At 41.5% G+C, this 22,029-nt stretch overlaps 1 protein-coding gene across 2 annotated transcripts in view; it reads right to left on the minus strand.

Moving 5' to 3' along the window:
- Positions 1-611: 611 nt before the first annotated feature.
- Positions 612-22,029, minus strand: part of CDH1 (cadherin 1) — a 70,139-nt gene continuing 48,721 nt past the window's right edge. For both annotated transcript variants that reach the window (XM_019756697.3, XM_074314681.2), the window contains 13 exons: positions 21,069-21,212; positions 20,787-20,942; positions 19,879-20,023; positions 18,169-18,344; positions 17,802-17,930; positions 15,893-16,075; positions 14,360-14,604; positions 10,788-10,933; positions 7,652-7,876; positions 7,123-7,353; positions 5,136-5,266; positions 4,115-4,258; positions 612-2,360 (listed from right to left, as the gene is read on the minus strand). In XM_019756697.3, the coding sequence (XP_019612256.3) occupies positions 2,151-2,360; positions 4,115-4,258; positions 5,136-5,266; positions 7,123-7,353; positions 7,652-7,876; positions 10,788-10,933; positions 14,360-14,604; positions 15,893-16,075; positions 17,802-17,930; positions 18,169-18,344; positions 19,879-20,023; positions 20,787-20,942; positions 21,069-21,212 (2,265 nt within the window). In that variant the 3' untranslated portion in view covers positions 612-2,150. The remainder of the gene's footprint in view (positions 2,361-4,114; positions 4,259-5,135; positions 5,267-7,122; positions 7,354-7,651; positions 7,877-10,787; positions 10,934-14,359; positions 14,605-15,892; positions 16,076-17,801; positions 17,931-18,168; positions 18,345-19,878; positions 20,024-20,786; positions 20,943-21,068; positions 21,213-22,029) is intronic.

Here is a 22,029-nt window from a genome sequence, read left to right on the forward strand (position 1 = left end):
GACAACCAACACCACTACCCATCTCCAGAACTTCATCATCCCAAACTGAAATTCTGTACCCATTAAACATTAACTCCCCATTCCCTCGCTCAAGCCCTAGGAACCTCTACTCTACTTTCTATCATATAAATTTGACTATTCCAGGTACATTTAAGTGGAATCATTTGTCGTTTTGTTTGGCTTATTTCACTTGATGTCATGTTTTCAAAGTTCATCATGTTGCGATGTCAGGATTTCTCTCCTTTTAAAGGCTGAAGAACATTTCATGTTATGTATATATTACATTTTGCTTAATTTCATTCATGAATGGACCTTTGGTTATTCCCACCTTTTGGCTATTAAGAATAATGCTGCAGTGAATATGGGTGCAGTCATTGTAAACATTTTGCCATAGTTGCTTTTGTGCTGTTGATATATGCCACATGGATAGACATTTTTCAAATAAAGTGACCTTGTAAATCCAGTTTCCCCCCACTCTGCCCACAACAGAATGACACAAATTTCTGGAGAAGTCATTTGAACATGAAACTTCTTTCTCCATGTTTAAACTGAGTTCATCGACCATTTGTCTTGCCTGGAATTGTGGTGTAATCAAATAAAACAAGTTTGACAATGGTTTAACAAAATTCTTTAATAAAATTTATAAAAATGAGTATTTAAGAATAATTTTTTCAGCTTGAATTGTTTTCCTTTTCCACCCCCAAAGAAAATACAAAATTAACAGCACCCACACACATATACACTCAAAACTACAATGATAGTCTCTAAACAGAACTACATTAGGTAGGCTTTAAATTGCTGAAAAATCAAGACAATTCCAAGAAGTGATTGCAGGGATGATTTTTTTCCTTCAAAAAACAGTTGACAAGACAGTGAAGTAATTTCGATAAAACTTTTGGTTGTCAGAAGTTTCTTGACGGTCACATTTCAACTAAAAGGAGATCCAAATCAAGGTTCTCCTTATTCCTATCCTCCCCTGCTCCTAAGAAAAAAAATTGGATTTTCTGTCTCAGTTTTCTATGACACATGGAATTTGGGGCAAATGTGTTCACATCAGCCAGTACTTTCTGTAGCCATCAACAAAAGTAGGCCCGTGGGGATTGTGGGCTTCAGATACAAACCATGATCTAAAGGTCCTGGTAGGAAACACGTGTTGAGATTCTTCCAATCTTCCAGAATTGTCAGGGCTAGAGGCAGAACCGCTTCAACCGTTCTCAGCCTCAGTTTGCTAAATTACCAGGCTCAGTGACAATTTCTCCTGCGATCTGCAAGCCCACTTTTCATGCTCCCCCTCTGCTATAACAAGCCACCTTCTCTCTTTGGCTGCAACACTTCAGGCACTATTCTGAGTCTCGAAATGTATCACTCTTAGTTTTAGTGATAAATAAACATTAAAAGGTAAGTGGCACCTGAAAACTCCCCCTTTTCTGGTCAAGGCTCCTGTTGAGAACCAAAGTACCCCATAATGACATTCATATAACAAACATTCGTACTCAGAACAAGTATATGGATAGATGCCCATTTCAAGTTACATGCTGAGGAGATGAAAAAAGAAAACCGTTAAAGGTCTGAAGAGTACACAATAACTAGTCAAGCTATGGCCCTTTTATCCTAAAAGGGCCCAGTAATTTCTGAATCAGTGGACTCCTGTCTGGGACAATGTAAATTCAGGAGCAAGAGTGGACATTGGAACATGGGACACCAGTGCAGTGATAAGAATTTTTTTAAAAAGCACACAAATTAAAAATAAATTTTATACATATATATACAAAACAACAGAGCAGGTGACCCCTCCCTTTCCTTATAAAAATGAGACAAAGCCCTTAAGAAAATATGCAAGTTTCAAGTTCTGAGGCTGAAACTATTCTTTTGAAGTATCATAATTTGGGTGTCTTTTGGACATCATCACATGTAAAGAGTGATGAAAGAAAAGATTCAAGGAATAAGTCAAACATCTTTCTAACTCATACAGATTAGATCTATAAAGTGGAAATTATAACTATCCTAACTGCATCACTGATCGCAGTCTCTCTTCCTCAGAAATTCATCTCAAGTGAAAGGAGCTGCAAAACCACCAGAAGAATTATTCCGACATTTCCCATCACGAGTACAGGGGCCCACGTCTCTCCCCATCATCGGTCTCGCACCCCCTAGTCATCCTCGCCACCTCCGTACATATCTGCCAACTTCTTGAAGCGATTGCCCCATTCATTCAGGTAGTCATAGTCCTGGTCTTGGTCTGACTCCGAGGAGTTCAGGGAGCTCAGACTAGCAGCTTCGGAACCACTTCCTTCATAATCAAACACAAGCAGAGAGTCGTAAGGCGGAGCAGTGGGATCACTATCGGCCGCCTTCAAGTTCTAAAGAAGAAGGAAGAAAACAGGATTTTTCCATGAAAAGACTCTCTGCACGCTTGTCACCTTAGGTAAGAGGCCTCCCATGGGCGCCTCAAGCAAAGTGGACCGAATTTCAATGCAAACATCCTATAGAACACTAGGAGCCATTAAGACTAAGAGGTAAATGGATACACACTGCCAAGGAAGATACACACATGATATGTTAAGGAAAGTTACGGGAAAATATGCAGAACAGCTTCCCTCTAAACTAAAGCAGTAAAATATAGAAGCAGTGGAGATTTAAGTACCAACCAATTTGGATGGGCAGAGGCTAAAAATAATGAGGACAGCCATGCCAGTCCATACAGGTATACATTTCAGCCTGGACAGGTCTGGAAGGATGAATGCCACGTAGTTAACAGTTAACTCTGGTGAGTAGGGTCAGGGGAACTGAGGGGAACTTGCATTTTGGGTTTTTTCTTTATATATATTGTCATAACTTATAAAACATATTATTTTTGTAATTGAAAAAAAAAGCTACGATCAGATGTTACCATGCAAATGAATGTGAATGGAGGAAAGGACTCCAATGCAGATGTATCTAAAAGGGATGGTTAAAACTGGCCCTTCCTGTTTCTAGTTTTGTCTAAGATCTAGAAAGAATATGGCTTGTCACTTCCATCACTGCTGTGCTTTGTATATTCAGTCCTTGTTGACAGTAACTGCCAAGGGAAGCTAATGCAAAGCCAGCCCCTACCATGAAGACTTGCCGTGGGCCACTGGACCATCAGACAAGCAAGCCCGGAAAACCATTCCAATCACTGAGCAAGTGATCAGGCAACATAGTTTAAGGAACTAGATCGTCGTGGACTGTTATCTTACTTTCTTACTTGGTTCTTTGCTCATCCCCACCCTCATTTCTTCTTCATCTTACCCTAAACTAATTTAACACTTTATTTCCCACCCTCCCTTGCAGATGGGGATAATCTTGTGACAGTTCTGGCCATTAACATAGAATGAAATCCCTTGTTTCAAAACAGTTTGCTAGAAGAAATATATATATATATATATATATATATATATATATATATATACTTTTTTTTTTTTTTTTTTTTTTTTTTCCCCTCTGCCCTGCTCTTCCTATTTCTTTCTGACTGGAATACAGATCCAAGGCCTGGAAGTGTGGCAGCCAGCTTGGGCTCATAAGACAACAAGCATGAGAACAAAGATCTACGTGCTTGGATCATGTAGCAGGAAGACACAAAAGGCTGAGGGTCCAGCCTCGACTGCTTACCCTAGCCTTCTACTTGCAAGAGGTAAATCTACTTCTATCTGTTTAAGCTTCTGGCATTTATAGCTGAATGCATTTCTGACATTTACAATATGGATGCTATTTTTCTGGCCCTCAGGGTAGACTTGTGATACACATTTAATCTTACATCCCAACCAACTGTGGCAGGCAAGGGGAAAGAGACCCATTAGAGAAATCAAACTGGATCTACTTTGAACCTCTTGAATTTCATGTCTCGGTCTATTAAATCCTTTCAAGTATTTCTTGGTTTTACCATACAGACTTTGCATATAAGACCAGTTCGAAATGCTATTAGTTCTGAAATTCTGGTGAGACACAAATTTTATAAAAAAATGGGGCTCAGGGATCATGCAAGGTGAAAATATGGTAAAGGAAAGAATCTAGATTCTTTCTGACTTTCGACACAACTACTCCTTTCTAAGTTTAGAGATGAGTTGCTCCTTGGCTTTTGACTTTGTTTACTTACTTCATCGATAAAGTTTCCAATTTCATCAGGATTGGCAGGGCGGGGCCGATACTGGGGCACACTCATGAGGGTTGGTGCCACGTCATTGCGAGTCACTTCGGGCCGAGCGTCCAGGCCTCTGTGCAACTGGCTCAAGTCAAAGTCCTTTGGAGGAAAAGGTACAGGTATAGCAAAGTGTGAAACAGGGTTTCGATTTGGTTTACAGATTATGGTATTGGATAATGCCTTAACAGCCAACTGTATGATATTTACAAGCAAATGCCAATGTAATCTGAAATGATAGCTTCCAACTTGAAAGTCTTCAAAACAGCACTGGAAGGAAATACTGCATAAAAGGACTGTGAGGAACACTTGTGGGTATGCAAATGTAGACTGTTGTACCTTATTAACTCTTCAGAGGGTATGATTATTAGATTACTACTCAGCAAATATTCACTCCCTTCCCATCTTCTCAGGATTCTGTGATGGGTCCTATGCTTCCCTTTCTAAATACACAGACTTTCAAAACTTCTCTGGAAAACTCCTTGGTAAGGCAAGTTAAGACCATCACCAAATCAGGAAAAATAAAGAAGGCCTAAATATGTAACATCTACAAAAAGCAAAAACAGTTTAGCAGAGCTAAAATAACTCAAGGGAACCAAAATATTTAAGCAGATCCACTGCTCTATGTCAAAGATAATTTGAATGAAGTTCATGTTCTATGACTAGCGATAAAGAGAGTTAGCTCTGGAGTCAGACCAGCTGGTTCTAATGCTTCCTAGTTGTGTGACTTTGGGCAAGTTGCTTAACTACTCTGTGCCTTTGTTCAGTCATCTGAGTACAGAACAGTAAGCAATCAATAAATGTCAGCAGTGTTGTACTCAGGATGGTGGCTAATGATAATGCCCATGGTCTTGGGTAAGGCTTTAAAAAGATAATATACAAAGTGACACAGCTATTTCAAAAGTCTGCCTTCTAACCATTACTTCTTCCAAATAAAGAGATTGCCATTAAGCTTTTTACTACAGTTTTTCAAACCCACCTGGTCCTCTTCGCCCCCTCCTTCTTCATCGTAGTAATAAACGTTGTCCCGGGTGTCATCTTCTGGGGGCAGTAAGGGCTCTTTGACCACCCGTTTTCTCCGAATAAACAGCAGAAGCAGCAGAATCAGGACTGGAGAGGGGAGAAGACGGCAGTGAGAGCCACAGGTCAAGAAAGCCATGAGCAGGTATCACAGGGCACCACTGCCTTGCATACCAGACAGATGGCTGTTAGACAACACACATGGTTATGAAGGTAACATACGCAGTACCACATAGTGGACGATTATATATGAATTCACATCTAATTCATGCCTTGATCTCAAACCAATCAGTCATTTCCCAAAATCTGAGGGACCATGTTCCAGGCAGTGGAAATGGTACGGGCAGGAGCATCCTGGGACCTCTCTAGAGCATTCTTTAGAAGTGTAAGTTCTATGTTTGCCCATAAGGAATAAGAAGCTGGAAATCTGAATCCTGGCACTGCTTCTGTTTTAAATGTTGTGCACATTTGAATATGCCGAAATGTCATTCTCAGCCCTTGTGTTTAATGAAATATACCCATAGCAAATTTAGGTAATGGTATTACCAAAAAGTCACTATTTTAAGCATAACTACAATCTTTAATATTTCCCTTAGAATGAAAGTACTAGTCAGTAACCACTGTCCCCAAAGCAGACTAGCCCATTCAAATAGAATTTGATGAAGAAGTAAGTGGGCCAAAGTGAGTAAGTGGAAAGTAAGTAAGTAGGGCATCTGTTACCACCCCTAAGACAGGAAGGTGAACTAACCTAATCCCAAATCCTGGAGGAACAAAGTTCTAAAAAACTCACTGAATTCTAAACAACACTTGTCTTCCTTCTCAATTTTAAGAGGACACAGACAGCAGAGAACAGGAGTGAACGGGATGCACTGTAAGCATTTCCTGAAGGTAAAAAGATAACCCCTCCTTGAACCTGTCGCAGCAGCAGCAGCAGAATCAATAGCACCTGTGCCAAGTCTAAATTGAAAGCCCAGAGTTGGTCTCACTGCTCCCTCTAAGAACTTTCTACGACTCCAGCCAGGTTGGTCTCCTCACTGCTCTACAGTGCAATCAAGCCTTCCTCCCTCTGTGCTCTCACGCGTGTGGGAACCCTCACAAATGCCCGTCTGCCTACCTGGATTCCACCAGCCTAGGATTCCCCAACCATCCTACATCTTTCACCAAACCTTTCTTGAGACTCAATTAATAACCCTCTCTTCTGACTCTGAAGGCATTTATGGCCTAGACCACATTTATTATACATTATCTTTGAAGGCTTTCTAATTGATTTGCCTTTGCCAGGTTTTAGAAACCATAACAGCATCTGTGCCAACCATAGGTGGGCTCGGGTGATAACAATTGTAAGGACTATGGCAGAAACTGCCAAATTCTCCCCACTGTCATTTTCCCCCTTCGTCCTTTCAGTTGATACTCACTGTTCAACCCACACTCCACCTCTACCCTCTGCCAAGACTTAATTGGGCACATGGTCACCCAGTTAGGGTGGGAACTTCCAGGTGAGGCTGTGTTTGGCCAGTGGGATGTGAGTGAAGGTGATCTGTGCCTTCCACTTCCTCTATCATCCCTCCTCCAGGATGGAGTGTGGAGGTGGGGGTGGGGTGGTGAGCTGGCTGACTCTGACCACGCTGATGAGGACAGCACCCCAAGGCCTTGCTGCCCTGAGCTGATCCAAGGACCTGCAACATCCTGCCGGGAGCTGGTTAGAAATTTGGAATCTGAGGCCGCACCCCTGATGTACTGGATCAAAATTCTCATGTTAAAAAGAGGCCCAGGTGATTTGTATATACTTGAGCTTGAGAAGCACCATCTTGAGGGACTGAAAGATTTTAATGGAACATGTCATGTTACCTTTCAGTCTTGGACCACTTACCTCTGAAATGTTCAGTAAGAGATAAACCACCCCCATGTTAGAACTCAAATGCTGAAACACTTGCAACTATACTTACTTAGCAGAGCAAGGATGCCTCCAAGAATCCCCAGAATGGCAGGGACCTGCAATCCGGCTTCGGCATAAGCTACGGTCCTCTTACAGCTGTTGACGGCCCCTTCACAGTCACACACAAAGATGTCTAAGGTGGTCACCTGGTCTTTGTTCTGGTTATCTGCGAGCTTGAGATTTATTTTGTAGTCACCCAACTCTAAGGTTTTCCTGGGCTTCAAAGTGATAGATTCATGTTCTAGAGGAAGCAACAAAAGTAGATGATGGGACCAGGGGGAAAAAAAGGTTTTTTTGTAGAATAAGATGGAGAACAGAGGTGTTTGGGTTACAGATTACTGGGCAGTATGTTACAGAGTCAGGCAGAAGAACAGGGACCTCTGGTGGAATGCCTCAAATGTAAAGGGGACAAGGGAACAAGAATCCAATGAAAGGGGTGTCACCTGGAAATTGAGAATTTCAAAAGAGAGGGCAGAGGCTGGGGCCAGGAAAGCACGAGGATCAGAGCATAGTTTCGGAAATAAGACTCAAATGCCCACCTGCATCATAGTACTCAATGGTCCAGTTGACACTTGCCCCGTGTGTTAGCTCTGCTGTGAAGGGAGATGTGTTGGGGGGAAGGTCTGGATCAATGATGTTGATGATATGAGGCTGTGGATTCCTCTGGCAGAAGTCCATGCTTCGAGGTTCTGGTACGGGGGCATTGTCATTCACATCGGAGAGGATCAGGAGAAGCGTTCCTGTTCCCGTAGCAAGTGGAGAACCTAAGAGAAAAGACGTAGGAACTACCACAGCTCAGGAACATTGATGAATCCCTGCTGCCTCCCATCAGACTGAACCCAAAGCCTGTCCTGGTGCCTATCCTGCCAATCCCAGGGCATCTGCACTCCTGGTTGGGCAAGTCTCTAACAGGCGTAGTCCCCGTTTTCATAATAATTATTCAAGTTATTCTTCACACCAAGGGTACCCTCCTTCCTCTTCTTCACTTATCTTTATTCATCCATTAAATTTTCGCCACTCCAAGAAGTCCTCATTACCCCCGACCAGTTCCCCCTTTTCTGAACTTCTGTGGCTTTAAGGTCATTATCAAAGGGTTAAGCCTTTAAAACTTGCTGCAAGTTGCTTTTCAAAATAGATTTGGAAGTTCATATACACTTTTGTTTGCATTTCTTTTACATCCTGATGCAGCACCTAGCATATGGTAGCAGAAAATGTAGGTACTCAAGGAATCTTCGTTATCATCAATATTAGTATATTATAGGGGGGGGAAAAACCCCAGAGGACTATATCTCAAACCTGTAAATAGTTATACCTGGGTGGCAAGCCTGTAGTGATATTTTTTTTGCCTTTTTTTCCTGTGTGGTTTTAAAAAAAGGCATAATATTTACCATCTTTTTAATTGTACAGTTCAATAGTGTTAGTATATTCATATTGTTGTGAAACAGCTCTCCAGAACTTTTTCACCTTGCAAAACTGAAACTCTACATCCATGAAATAATTCCCCATTTCCCCCTCCAGTTCTTGGTAACCACCATTCTACTTTCCATGAATTTGACTACTTTAATACCTCATGTTAGTGGAAGCATACAATATTTTTCTTTTTGTGACTGGCTTATTTCAATTAGTATAATGTCCTCACTGTTTGTTCATGTCGTAACATGTGACAGGATTTTCTTCCTTTTTAAGGCTGGAATAATATTCCATTGTGTGTATATATACCACATTTTTTTATCTAGTATTCATCCGTGGATGGATTTTTTTACCTTATCATGTAAATTTTCTTGTTTTAACAATGAGCAGGTGTCATTTAAATTTTTTTTAAGAGATTTTCTGATGAAACTTCATTCTCTTTTTAGACCTAAGTCAGGAAGTACTGAGTCATGCACAAAGTAGCCCTTGAAGGAATTGTTCAAAACAACCACACCTTAGCCATTATTAGGTGAAAGGGCAGCAAACTCAGACCTTCTACTCATTCCTTCATTGATTGTCACAGCTATACTCAGGGTCACAGCTATACTCATTCCTTCATTGATTGTCTATAGCTGCTTCTGGACTACAATGGCAACAGAGACTATATGGCCTACAAAGGCTAAAATATTTATTCCCTGGCCCTTTACAGAAAGTTTATCAACCTTGGCTGGGTATTATTTCCTCAGTTTATCTCAGGCCAGGCTAGGGAATTCCACACAGCCGGAGATAGCTGGTCAGTGTGGAACGGCAGCTGAAGCAATGGATTAGCTTTCCCTTTACACAAAAGCATCACAGAGCCCCATCATGGCCTTACTTGCCTTGTCCTCTGCTTTCCAGATTGTCAAGTCTGGAATTACTACCTCGGGAGGTTGGGGAATGAGAAAGAGAAAGTGAATTTAATCATGAGAGGTTAGCAGGTCTCTTTAGCAGTACCGTGTTTCCCCAAAAATTAGACCTGGCCGGACAATCAGCTCTAACGCATCTTTTGGAGCAAAAATAAATATAAGACCCGGTCTTATTTTGCTATAATATAAGACCGGGTCTTATATGATATAATGTCATATAAGACCGGGTATAATATAATATAATATAATATAATATAATATAATATAATATAATATAATATAATACTGGGTCTTATATTAATTTTTGCTCCAAAAGACGCATTAGAGCTGATTGTCCGGCTAGGTCTGATTTTTGGGGAAGCATGGCAATTCTGCTTCTGAATATCTATCCAAGGGAAATAGTTGCACATAGAGGCATGTATACAAGGATGTTTACTTATCACTTACATAAATAATGAAGAACTAAAAACACCCCAGAGGTCTTGTAATTGTCAGTGATTAAATTATGCAATATCCAGATAACCTCATTTTACTGAAAGTGGTACCGGCAGACCTCATTTTATTGCGCTTCACTTTATTGAGCTTCACAGATGCTGCATTGTTTACAAATTGAGGGCAAGACCCTCCACCAGCAAAATGATTACAAGTCACTTTATTGCAGTGGTCTAGAACTGAACCCACAATATCTCCAAGGTATGCCTGCAGATCTATTATGTGCCATGGTAGATCTGTGTGTCTTAAAGACATATAGCCAAGTAAAAATAATTGTTTTAACTTAAAACAACATGTATAAGATACATGTTTTTAATAAAAACAAAAATAGGCTATAAACCAGATAGTGGTTTTAAAATAAACTATACTTCTACATGCACATAAATGTATTCAAATACACAGAAATAGTCTGGAAGGAGCCAAACTTCACTAAGAACGACGATAATGACAATAATAAAAATGATAGTCCTTATAGAGCATGTATTATGTAGCAGGCACTCTTCTAGGTATTTTTTAAATAAATTAACTCATTTAATTGTGACGGTTTATTAGCATTTTGTCAGATAAAGGAACTGAGGAACAAAAATATTAGGTAGTCAGTCCAAGGTCACACGTGTATTAAGCTTTGGTCCTAGGATCTAAAGCCAGGCAGTCTGGCTCCCATTGGGAAGGAGTGAGGTTTGAGTATAGATAGACAGGGAGTGATGAAAAGGAACTCCTGATTATTTGCATTTTTGACAATGAGAATGCTTTTGTTTAGAATAAAAGAGAAAACATGAACTCATGCCTCCAAAAGAAGGGTAGCGAACAAGGCTATCCTTGCAAGCTAGGTGAGGCCGCAAAGGCCAGATGGGAAGGGTGCCCTTACCATTGTCAGTAGCTATAATGAGGGCTGTGTACGTGCTGTTCTTCACATGCTCAACGTCCTCTCTGTCCAGCTCAGCCCGAGTGGAAATGGCACCAGTGTCCGGATTAATCTCCAGCCAGTTGGCAGTGTCCCTCCAAATCCGATACCTGAAAAGGCACAAGATCTGGCTTAGAATAGAAACAGCCAACAGCATATATATATATATATATATATATATATATACATATATACATATATACACATATATATATATATATATATATATATATATATATATATATATATATATATAAAAAACGGAGTCTATAAAGTTTCTCTTCACTGACAGTGGCACCAACTTCTCTACTTTCTTGTTTTAACATTTTTCCAAATTCCCTGTTTTCAACTTCCTCATTTTATAAAAATATCATACTGTATAAATGTTGCCCGGAAAGTGTACTGACCATCCATGTACTCTTCACCCAGATTCGCCCATTGTTAATATTTTGTGATATACAGAGATTGACACGCATATACATCATGTTTTATTTTCCTGAACCACTTGAGAATAAGTTGCAGACGTCATGTTCCTTTACTCACAAATACTTCAATGTGTTATCGCCAAAGAACAGAGGCATTCTCTTACATAATCACAATTTGATTTCCAATTTGAGGAAATATAACGCTATTATTAAACATATAGTACATATTCAAGTTGTCCATTTCCCCAACACTGTCCTTCATGGCGTCCCTGCTCCAATTCAGGATCCAATCCAGGATCATGCATGGCACTCAGTTGTCATGTTTCTTTAGTTTCCATTAATTTGTAATCATTCCTTAGCCTTTCTTTACTTTCTTGACACTGACATTTTTGGAACATGCAGGCCAATTTTTTGTAGAAAGCCCCTTAGTTTGGGTTTGTCCAATTATTCCCTGATAATTAGATTCAGTTATGCTTTGGGGGGCAGAAGAGTGAGAACACTACACGGGTGATGTGTCCTTCTCGATGCATCTCATTAGGAGGCACGTGACATCCGTTTGTTCATTTACTGATGTTCACTTTGATCTCTTAGATAAAAGAGATGCCACTAGATTTCTTCACAGTAAAGGTACTTTCCTCCCCTTTACAATTAACCTATGATCTGAGGGGAGATAATTTGAGAATACCCTGGTTCACCAACTAAATTTCATCAAATAGATTTAGCATCTAAATGGATAATTCTTGCCTGAATAATGAGTACTATGATCCTTGTGCATTTTTAAAAGCAGAGTCTTTCAGAACAGCTCCCCAAAGAGGACAGTAGTTCTCAAATGGTGGTGCCACTCAACATCCCGCCATGAACATCTGGAGATGTGGTTTGGTACAGTGACTTGGGGTGGGTTGCCTTATTGGCATTTAACAGTAGGTGTCAGAGGCTACAGCTTCTTCTGTTCTTACAGAGCAAAACAAAACAAAAAGTTTTATTCAATATGCCAAGAGAATTCAATATGCCAAGCAACACCTTATGAAGAGTACCAGAAACAGTCCACCAGAGGAAACAAAGACATGAAAACCAGATGTGTGCTGCCCATCGGGGTCCTGGAAAGGCTCAAAGGAAATCAAAGAAACCAAAGGAAGCAAGGGCCTTGGATACCTGTGGGCTCATCCTCACGTCTTTAGAAGTGCAAAGCAATAAATTACATAGAGTGCTCTTTACCCAGGGTAAGGGCCTCTACATACACTTTAAGATTCGGTCTCTGACTTTGTCCAAAGAGAGGCTTTGAACTATTTCACTATTGCAAGGTAAGATTATCGACCCACCTGGAAACCATACAATCCTAAGCTTTATCACTGAACGAAAACCCTACAATATCATCTTTGGTTCTTCACTATCTTTTCGAGCTTTGATTAAAAACGCATCTTATCAGCCCTTATATTTTGGAACACCTAGAAGAATCTTTGGATTATGAGCAGCACATTGACTACATGTACAAAATCAGAATATTTTAAAGCAAATCTCAAAAATCGTAAGATTTTTTCCTATAAACCCTTCAGCATATAGCTTTCTATAGATAAGTTGTTTTAAAAAACCTTAATCACGATGCCACTAATACACCTAACAAAAACAATAATTACTAATGTCATCTAATGCCAAGTCTATGTTCAAATTTCTTTTTTTTTTTTTTTAAGGAGGGCATAGCTCAAAGTGGCCCGTGCGGGGATCGAACCGGCAACTTTGGTGTCAGTAGCAATGCACTCTAACCAACTGAGCCAACCAGCCACCGTCAAATTTCTCTAAATGCCTCAAGGTGTCTTTTATACTTGGATTGTTGAATCTATATTCTACTAGTCTACACATTACAATTGATTGATTTGTTTCTAAATACTCTTTCATCTATAGCAGTCACCCCCAGTCTTCTGCCATTTATTTGTTGAAAAAACTGTGTCATTTGTCATGTCTTCCCACATTCTGTATTTGGCTGACTGCTTCCTCATAACATTTAACTTGTTTCTTCATTCCCTACATTCTTCAAAATCAGATCCTAAGACTTGATTAGATTCTGTTTCAACTTTTTTTTTCCCAAAAAACTATTTCTTTAGTGGCGCTGTGCACATGCTGTTGAATCCCAGCAAGCACATCAGGTGGAGTTGTCCTTGCCTTTTTAGTAAATGTTAAAATTAATTAGAAGGTTTGGGAGTTATCAGCCAAGATCCTACATTTTAAAAATTCCCCATGGTCCCTGGCCTAAAGATGCCAGCAACCACTAAGATCACGACCTGGACCCTTTACACAGCTCATCCTGTACAGTGCACATGCATGGTTTAAAGGTACTTAGGAGCCTTTTCACTCAGGACAGAATTAGCACTTTCCAGAGTAACCTCAGAAGTTGAAGTCACACTTAAACTCTTTGTTTGTTTTAAGTTTCCCAAGTCCTAGGTACTAAAGCTAAAACACAAACACCGCCCTCCCCCCCAAAACAAGAACATACTCTATTACCAAGCATGACTCTACTCTGGATTTCCATGTTTTTTATAAATAGTTCAGAGCGTTCTGACAGGTTCCCCTAAAGTAGATATTAGCAAGTAGGAATCTGTCGCTCTGAGAAGAGGAAGCTGGCACATTGGCCAAGGCTTCCATTATCTCTGAAAATCACACTATTACTAACAAGACACACGTGTCACGCTTGGGTTTGTGCTGTAGTTTTTCCTAGTCAAAGCCAGCTCTCAAAAGATTAAGATCTTCTTTATCATACATGATCACAGGGGTGTTGCTGTTGGTTTGTACGCGTTTTCAGCATCTGTGGCTGTGCCTTCAAGTTTAAAGAGAAGAAACAGTAAGCTACTTATAAACAATGCCACGTATGTAAATTAAAACCGCATTCCTATTATACGACATGAACTCAGAGAGGAGGCACTGTACACCTACAGCGGCTGGCTGTGGAGGGAATGGGAAAGGTATGGGGAACAGGGATAAAAGGAATATTTTTGTAAAAGCCAATTAAGAGAAGGGTCTTACACAATGATGATAAAATGCTATAAACTAAATATTTTACACACACACACACACACACACACCCAGTTGCTACAAGTCAGTTGAAAAATCCACACTTACGTTATCTTCTGATCCATAAATGTGTCCGGATCCTGGGCAGTATAGGATGTGATTTCCAGTCCTACTGGAAAGTCTTCGGATACCTCTACTCTCTTTTGGGGAGGCACAAAGATGGGGGCTTCGTTTACATCCAGCACGTCTACGGTGACGGTGGCTGTGGAGGTGGACAGAGTGACCTCAAAGGGGACCACATTCCGTACTGCCACATAGAGAATGTACTGCTGCTTGGCCTCAAAATCCAAGCCCTAAAGAACAGAAAAAAATGAGTTTAAAAAAAATCTGACGTTAGTAGAAAACAAAAATTAAATCCTTCACTATTGCTCTTGGTTAGCCCTATACCAGTGGTTCTCAAATGTGCTGCACTCGAGTTGAGAACCCCAGGAGAAGAAGAATACAAACTCTTAATACATGAAATCTCAAATGGCAGACCTCAGTTAACAAACACTAGCACATTAAGTCAGGACCGGCGAGAATGTTCACATCCTGCGTGACACGCTGTCCATGGGACCGGAGAGGGACAGAAGAGCCAGAGTCCACCTCACTGAGCCAGGAAGTTTAGTGGCAAGAACATGGAGTTCAGAATCAGTCAGCCAGCAGGTAAAACCCCAGTGGAGCCATTTCCTGGCTGTGTGATTTGGGCAACTGAATCTCTGGGTTTGTGTCCACACCTACGTGAGTAGGAAAAGAAGCTACCTCACAGAGGTGCTGTAAGAATAAACTAGGAACTTTTATGATGGATCTTATGTGTGGTGGGAACTCCAGTTACTAGCTTCTTTCTTCTGTTGATAGAATCATAACAGAAACTTAACATCAAATGTTCAGTGGGAGATAAGATTATGTACTAAACGGAGGTTCTGCTCACTTGCTCAGAGGAAGTCAAAGTTCCGGGGCTAATCCAGCGATCTGTTAACTCTGACTAACTTCAACAAGGAAATCACTCAAGTTCTTAGTTTTCAAGTTTCCAGGACACCAATTCTAAAACAATCCAGCAAAACAGCAGAGACCAGTAAACCCTTTTTCCTCTTATTTGCAAAACGGATATAGGTGTAGGCAAATATATCAGGGAAAAAAGCCTATTAAAACAGATGGTGGAGTGGCCAGTTAGCTCAGTTGGTTAGAGCGAGTGCTCTTAACAACAAGGTTGCCGGCTCGATTTCTGCCATCGGATGGTGGGCTGCACCCCTCCCCCCAACCCCGCAACTAGATTGAAAACAGTGACTGGACTTGGAGCTGAGCTGCGCCCTCCACAACTAGATCAAAGGGCGACTTGACTTGGAGCTGATGGGTCTGGGGAAAAACAGTTACCCAATTAAAAAACAAACAAACCCACAGATGGTACTTCCTCTTTAATTTTAGGATGTTGGACAGGAGCTTCCTGACTTCTCCCAGGAGCCTGCAGTCACTGCACCCAAACGCCCCACCAGAACCTGGGAAAGCTGGCCATGCTAATCTTCAGAGAAGACACCAGGGAACAAGGCAGTGGGCAGCTAACTGACCTGTCAGTTTCTGCATCTTACCAGGCACCATACAAACCTTAGCTGTTTTCAAAATGCCATCATTGGTTACTGGGTCTGTGGTGACCATAAATTGATCCTCGTTGTCATTCAATACGATGTACTCAGCCTCCCACGCCGGGGTATTGATGAGGTCGGCATCAGTCACTTTGAGCGTAGTGATTGTGACAAGGGCCTCGTTCTCAAGAACTTGCCCCTGGTACTGCAGAGCAAGGGAAGAGATGAGTCACTCATGACATCCTGACACACAACAGTGGAACCAGGTCTCAGGGGGCTCAGGGAATCTTTTCTGAGCCCAACTCTCGAGGAGAAGCGTCTCATAGGAAGTGGCCACTCATTACGAGTATTTCCTGCCGGGACATCAGTTAGTACTCAGGAGCCTCCTCTTCCATGAGTACCTGAAGTAGCTTCCCAAGGCCCTGACTTCCCCAGCCCCTCAGCACACTCTAGCCCAGGTGCTGACTGAGTTACTAAGTGTAAGGCATTGTGGTTTAGCCACCACTCCCCTCATCCCCCATCATACTCAGTGGTACCATGTTTCCCCAAAAATAATACCTAGCCAGACAATCAGCTCTAATGCATCTTTTGGAGCAAAAATTAATATAAGACGGTCTTGTATTATAGTAAAATAAGACCAGGTCTTATATTAATTTTTGTTCCAAAAGATGCGTTAGAGTTGATTGTCTGGCTAGGTATTATTTTCGGGGAAACATGGTACCAATACTTTGCATAAAATGAAAGCCTGGTCATTACAGTCTTCTGCTTAGAACCATTTGATGACATCCCCTTGCATTTAGGATAAATTCTACAATTCTTCACTCAGTCTACAAGGTCCTGCAGGACCCAACCTCATTTGGTTCACTACACTGTTTTTCAATTCTTGCTATGCATCAAACTTCCTCTTGATTCAGGGCATTTTGCATGTGCTGATCTCTCCACCTAGAATACTCTTCCACCCTCCCGTTCCGCATTTGCCAACCTTTCAAGTCATACTATAACTGTTGCTGTCACGATGCCTAGGTGAGGGTGGCAGACACTGCTAATTGCCTGCTGAATATCCATTCTCCCCTTCTTCGCTAACTGTACTGTTGGTGGCAGCAATGTTTCCAAATAAAATATTTCCAGTCTTCCTTACAGACAGCACTTGTTAATGAGATGTAAACAAAACTCGTTGAGATGGGTCTTCCCAGAAATAAGAGGACTTGACTTAGCAGCAATGCCTTTTGCACCCCCTGCCCTTGCCTCCTTCCTGAAGGAACTACAGTGATGGCTGGAGCTCCAGCAGCCATCTTGGGCCACAAGATGACACTGAGGACAGAAGGCATGCACCAAGGATGGTGGGACAGCAAGACAGAGGAGACTTGGTCTCTAATGACAGAGTGGACTACCCCACCTCTGGGCTTTTTGTGACACGGAAAAAGTCAACCCTATTTGTTAAAACCCCAAGAGTCTAGTCTCTATTACTAACCAGAGAACTGATTATTTCTAATTAATACGGTGAGGCTAAAGTTCCTCTATGTGGCTCTTAGTCCCTTCTCCTGGGCTGCATTTAACATAATTGCACACAAAAATTTGTATAAGTTGTTTAACATCTCCTTAACTAGACTATAAACTCCATGAAAACAGCATGTTTCTCTGCCTCGTTTGTGATAATATCTCCAGCGTCTAACACAGTGCTTGGCATCAACTCAGAAAACGTTTGTTCAATGAATAAATAGGCCCTGATAAGATTTGCTACCAAGATGCACAATACGGAGACATGGATTCAGTAGGAGTTTTTCTACGACTTCACAACATTTTGCCAGAAGGCTCCAGACAGAGACAACTGCCACCCAAATCTGCTTGCTTCTTAAAGTTCACTAGTCTGGGGAAAGTTTTCAAAGGCTTCAGCCATGAGCAGTTATGAAGCAACAGAGGTGCAGAATTACCGTGGTCGGGTTGAAGATGGGAGGGTTGTCGTTGATGTCGGTGATGGTGATCACAGCTTCTGCAGTTGTGGTTAAGCCATTACCTTGAAGGTCAGCAGCTTGAACCATCAGGGTATACATGGCAACACTCTGCAGAGAGGGCGGACACATCCAGGTTAAGACCAGCAGCTACATCAGGCCCCGCCCCGTCCACAGCACAGAAACATGCCTGCCTGCCTGACACAAAGCCTTCGGACAGATGTTTAGATGCAAAGCCCAGACAATCACCAGACAAGTGGTAACTGGCCCCAGCAGAGTTTCGCGCTGTCCGTGAATTTAGCTAACATGGGTTTGCCCGCAGCACCCTCTGGGTGTCTTTCCCCCTGACCTCACGGTCCAGCCCAGTGGTGAGCACGCTGATGACTCCTGTGTCCGAGTTGATAACGAACATTTCCTTATCAGGCTCCGCAGGCTCTTGGGAAAGGATCTTATAAGCAATGGCGGCATTGTAGGTGTTCACTTCGTCATCCGCGTCTGTGGCTGTGACCTGCATCACGGAGGTTCCTGGAAGCATCGAAGGAGAGGGAGATTCAGTCAAGCTGGACTTCAGGGTCTGGTCATACTGCTCAGCTCAACTCTGCCAAGAGTGTTAAAGGCGGGGCCCTGGGGACAATGCCAAGTCACAGCTCCTGTGGTTGCTAATGTCCAAGTTTCTTACCAAAGTGCTATAGGAAGAAGAAAGCCTTCCACCAGAGGAGTGGTATTCCGAGAATTCAGCTTTTCCAGGTATTGGGGGGGAAGGGGAGATATGGGGAATAAATAACCTTAAACTGAAACATTTGCTGTGTCTCTTATACTGAGTGAATACTCTGATAGGAAAAACCCCAGAGATTTCCACAATTGGCTTCTCAGTCACAGTTTCACCTGAGAGAATGGGTTATTTGAGATCACTGCCTTCAAGGTAGAAAAAAATATTTTATAACATATGTGACGACAAAGTACTAGCTCCCAGAACATCTAAATAACTCTAAGAGTTTATAGGAAAAGGACAAATAGCCCAACAGAAAAAAAGGTCAAAAGACTCGAACAGACAAGTTGTAAAGAAGAAACCCAAATGGCCAGCAAACATATGATAAGATGCTTAGCCCATTAACAATCAAGAGAAATGCAATTTTAAATTGTATTGAGATATAATTACACATTGGCCAAAGCTAAAGTCTAACAATTCCAGGATATATATAATACATTGCTGGTGGGAGTATAAATTGGTTTGACCGCCTTGGAAAACAGTTTGTCACGATGTAGAAAAGTAGGCAAAACTAACAAGATATTATGTAGGGATAAATACGCACACTGTGAAAGATAAATAAAAACAAGGGAATGATTACTACAAAGTTCAGGGCAGTGTCTACCTCTATGGGGAAGAGAAAAACATGTGATCAGGAAGGATTGTACGAGGGGCTTAAACTACTGGCAAGGATCTGTTTATTAATCGCAGAGGGTTGATTGTTGTTTTTTTCTCTCAATTTATTTTTTTTAATTTTATTATTTTTTTATATTAGTTTCAGGTGTACAAAACAACATAATGATTAGACATTTACACCCCTCACAAAGTGATAACCCCCCCCAAGTCTACTACCCCATCTGACATCGTACATAGCTATTACAGTACCTACGCTGACTATATTCCCTATGCTGTACTTTACATCCCGTTACTATAGATATACATTTATATATGAGTATTTAATTATAATTGACATTCAATATCATTCTACTTCAGCTTCAGGTGTACAGGGCAGTGGTCAGGCATCTACAGTCTATGAAGTGATCCCCCTGATAAGTCCAGTGCCCATGTGGCAGCTTACATGATCTTTACAACATTATTGACTATAGGGGAAGGTTGTTTTTAAATTGTTCCTATTGTATACATGTTTCTGCAGGTAGGGTGTTACACGTGCACAATGCACACACACACACAAGCATCCAAAGAAGTTCTGTCCACATGAAGAGCCTGACCCCAAACGCCAACCCCAATACTTTGAGGTCCAAAGAATCTCAGTGTCTTTCTGGGTATTCGGCTCCAGGTCTTTGGACATACCTGGAAGAGCACCTTCCATGACAGATCCCTGAAAGACCTCCTGGGTGAACACCGGCCTGTTGTCATTCTGATCTGTCACTGTGATAACAATCTCCATCGGGTCCTCAATTGCATTCCCATTCGAAGACACCGCATGAGAGTAGAGCTACAAGAGCCAAGTGAGGGTTACTTGGGCCGTGAGGAAGAAGAGGTGGGAAAAGTGATCTGACCAGAGCAGAGTGGGCTTCACCTGGCTCCCCCCACCTTTCCCACTCTCTGAGGCTCAAGTATATGGACACTCGGAGCAGAGACCTCTTCTCACACACATGCTACTGCCTCAATGAGGTCATGACACGAATTGAGATCATGACATGTGAAGACCCATGGGCTGGAGAACATACCCACCAGCTCAGAGTATCCATTCACCACACAGGGCTGGGGAGCCAGGCCTGGGAGCTAAAGGTGGAAGCCTAAAGCACTTGACTTATTCTAAGCAGGGTAAAATTTGCTCTGGCCGCTCCAGTCGTGTCTTCCCCAGATTTTCCTCCATTTGGCATCAATGCATTGCCTCCCAGCTTCCCTAAGCTCACACTGCTGCCAAGGCCCAGAAATGGATTTTGCTCCCCTACATCGTCACTGGCCTCTTCCTCTGGGTCAGGTATTTTTAGCCCCAAGAATAGGATGATATCTTGGGTCTAGACTTATGCATGATGCATAAGGACTTGTCCTTCATTCCTAACAAGGAAAAATTTAACTACCCCCAATTTTTCCAGGTTCTTCTATCAATTATCTTTATTAACAGGCCAAGAGGTGTCAAATTAAGCTCTTTATATGTCCAGATCATCAGACCTAGGGATCCAATATGGGTTGACCAAAAAACTTTGGAAGCTTGGGACCTTAACATCAATAACCTTCTAAGAGATACTCACAGTGTACTTGGCAATTGCTTCTCTATCCAGAGGTTCCGTCACCTTTAGCCATCCTGTTTCTCTTTCAATAATAAAGACACCAACAGGGGGTGTGTCAGCTCCTTGGCCAGTGATGCTGTAGAAAACCTGTGTTTCTTTGTCCCTGTTAGATTTGATCTGAAGACAAAATAGAAAGAAACAGAATTAGCAAGGAAGGATCCTTTCACTGGATCTTTCCCCTTTCTCTCCTTGGTCCTTCTCTGCCAAATGCCTCCTTAAGAAATAGAGAATATCCTTTTCTACCTGAACCAGATTTTTAGGAAATGGGCCTTTTTCATTTTCTGGGCAGCTGATAGGAGGAATAACCCAGTCTCTCTTCTGTCTTCTGAGACCATTGTGGGAGTCGGGAAATGTGAGCACTTCCGTCTGGGTTCCAGCGAAAGAGTCCTGAAGGGAGAGGAGATGAAGAACAAAATGAGATAATTCAGGAGAGAGAACACAGGCTGAAAAGTCCAACCTATCCAGTCAGCATCTCTAGCTTCTGAGGGCAATATAGAGTTTTAACTTAGTAACAAAGTAACAGCCAAAACCATACCCAAAGATCCCCTATGCCATCTAATAAAGGTGCTCTCTTTTGATCCTTCTTAGTGTCCAGAGTTCAAGTAAGCATTATACATACATTATAGGTTTATGGGTTTGATATTACTTTACAAGTTATTTCAAGCCTACATATTACACTTGTCATTTTTAATGGCACATTTTACTCCAATGATTTCCTATCAGGGCTTATTCAACAATGGACATTCAGGTATTTTAATTTTCTTTTATGTTTCTCCTAGGGTTATAGGTCCCCAAAGTGAAATGATTAGCCAAAATGAGTAAGTTTTAGGAATTGGGACTAAGAGATACTTTGTGATCAATACAAATCCCTTAATCTCATGGTGTCATTATACCTATATGGTTTCCATTTGTTCTAACAGGAGCTATTGGGATGGGAACCAAACACGCCGTTTGAGACTTGTATTAAACAGTTTTCATGTGTGATGATAGCATTATGCACACACAGGGAAATAAAATATTTGAAGATGGAAGGAAAAGATCTTTCAAATTGTTTAAGTGTTTTAAAGTAATTAGTGGTAGCACGGTAAAGGTGCCAGAGGACAATTCCATCTCCCACCCTCTACACAGTCACTGATCACGATATGCCAGCCAAGTGTGATTCAAGCCCGATTTCCTGGCTTCTAAAATTTGACTCAAAATGCAT

This window comes from Rhinolophus sinicus, chromosome 8 (genome assembly GCF_057876585.1).
Source record: "Rhinolophus sinicus isolate RSI-liver-muscle chromosome 8, RSI-T2T, whole genome shotgun sequence".
NCBI classification, from domain to species: domain Eukaryota; kingdom Metazoa; phylum Chordata; class Mammalia; order Chiroptera; family Rhinolophidae; genus Rhinolophus; species Rhinolophus sinicus.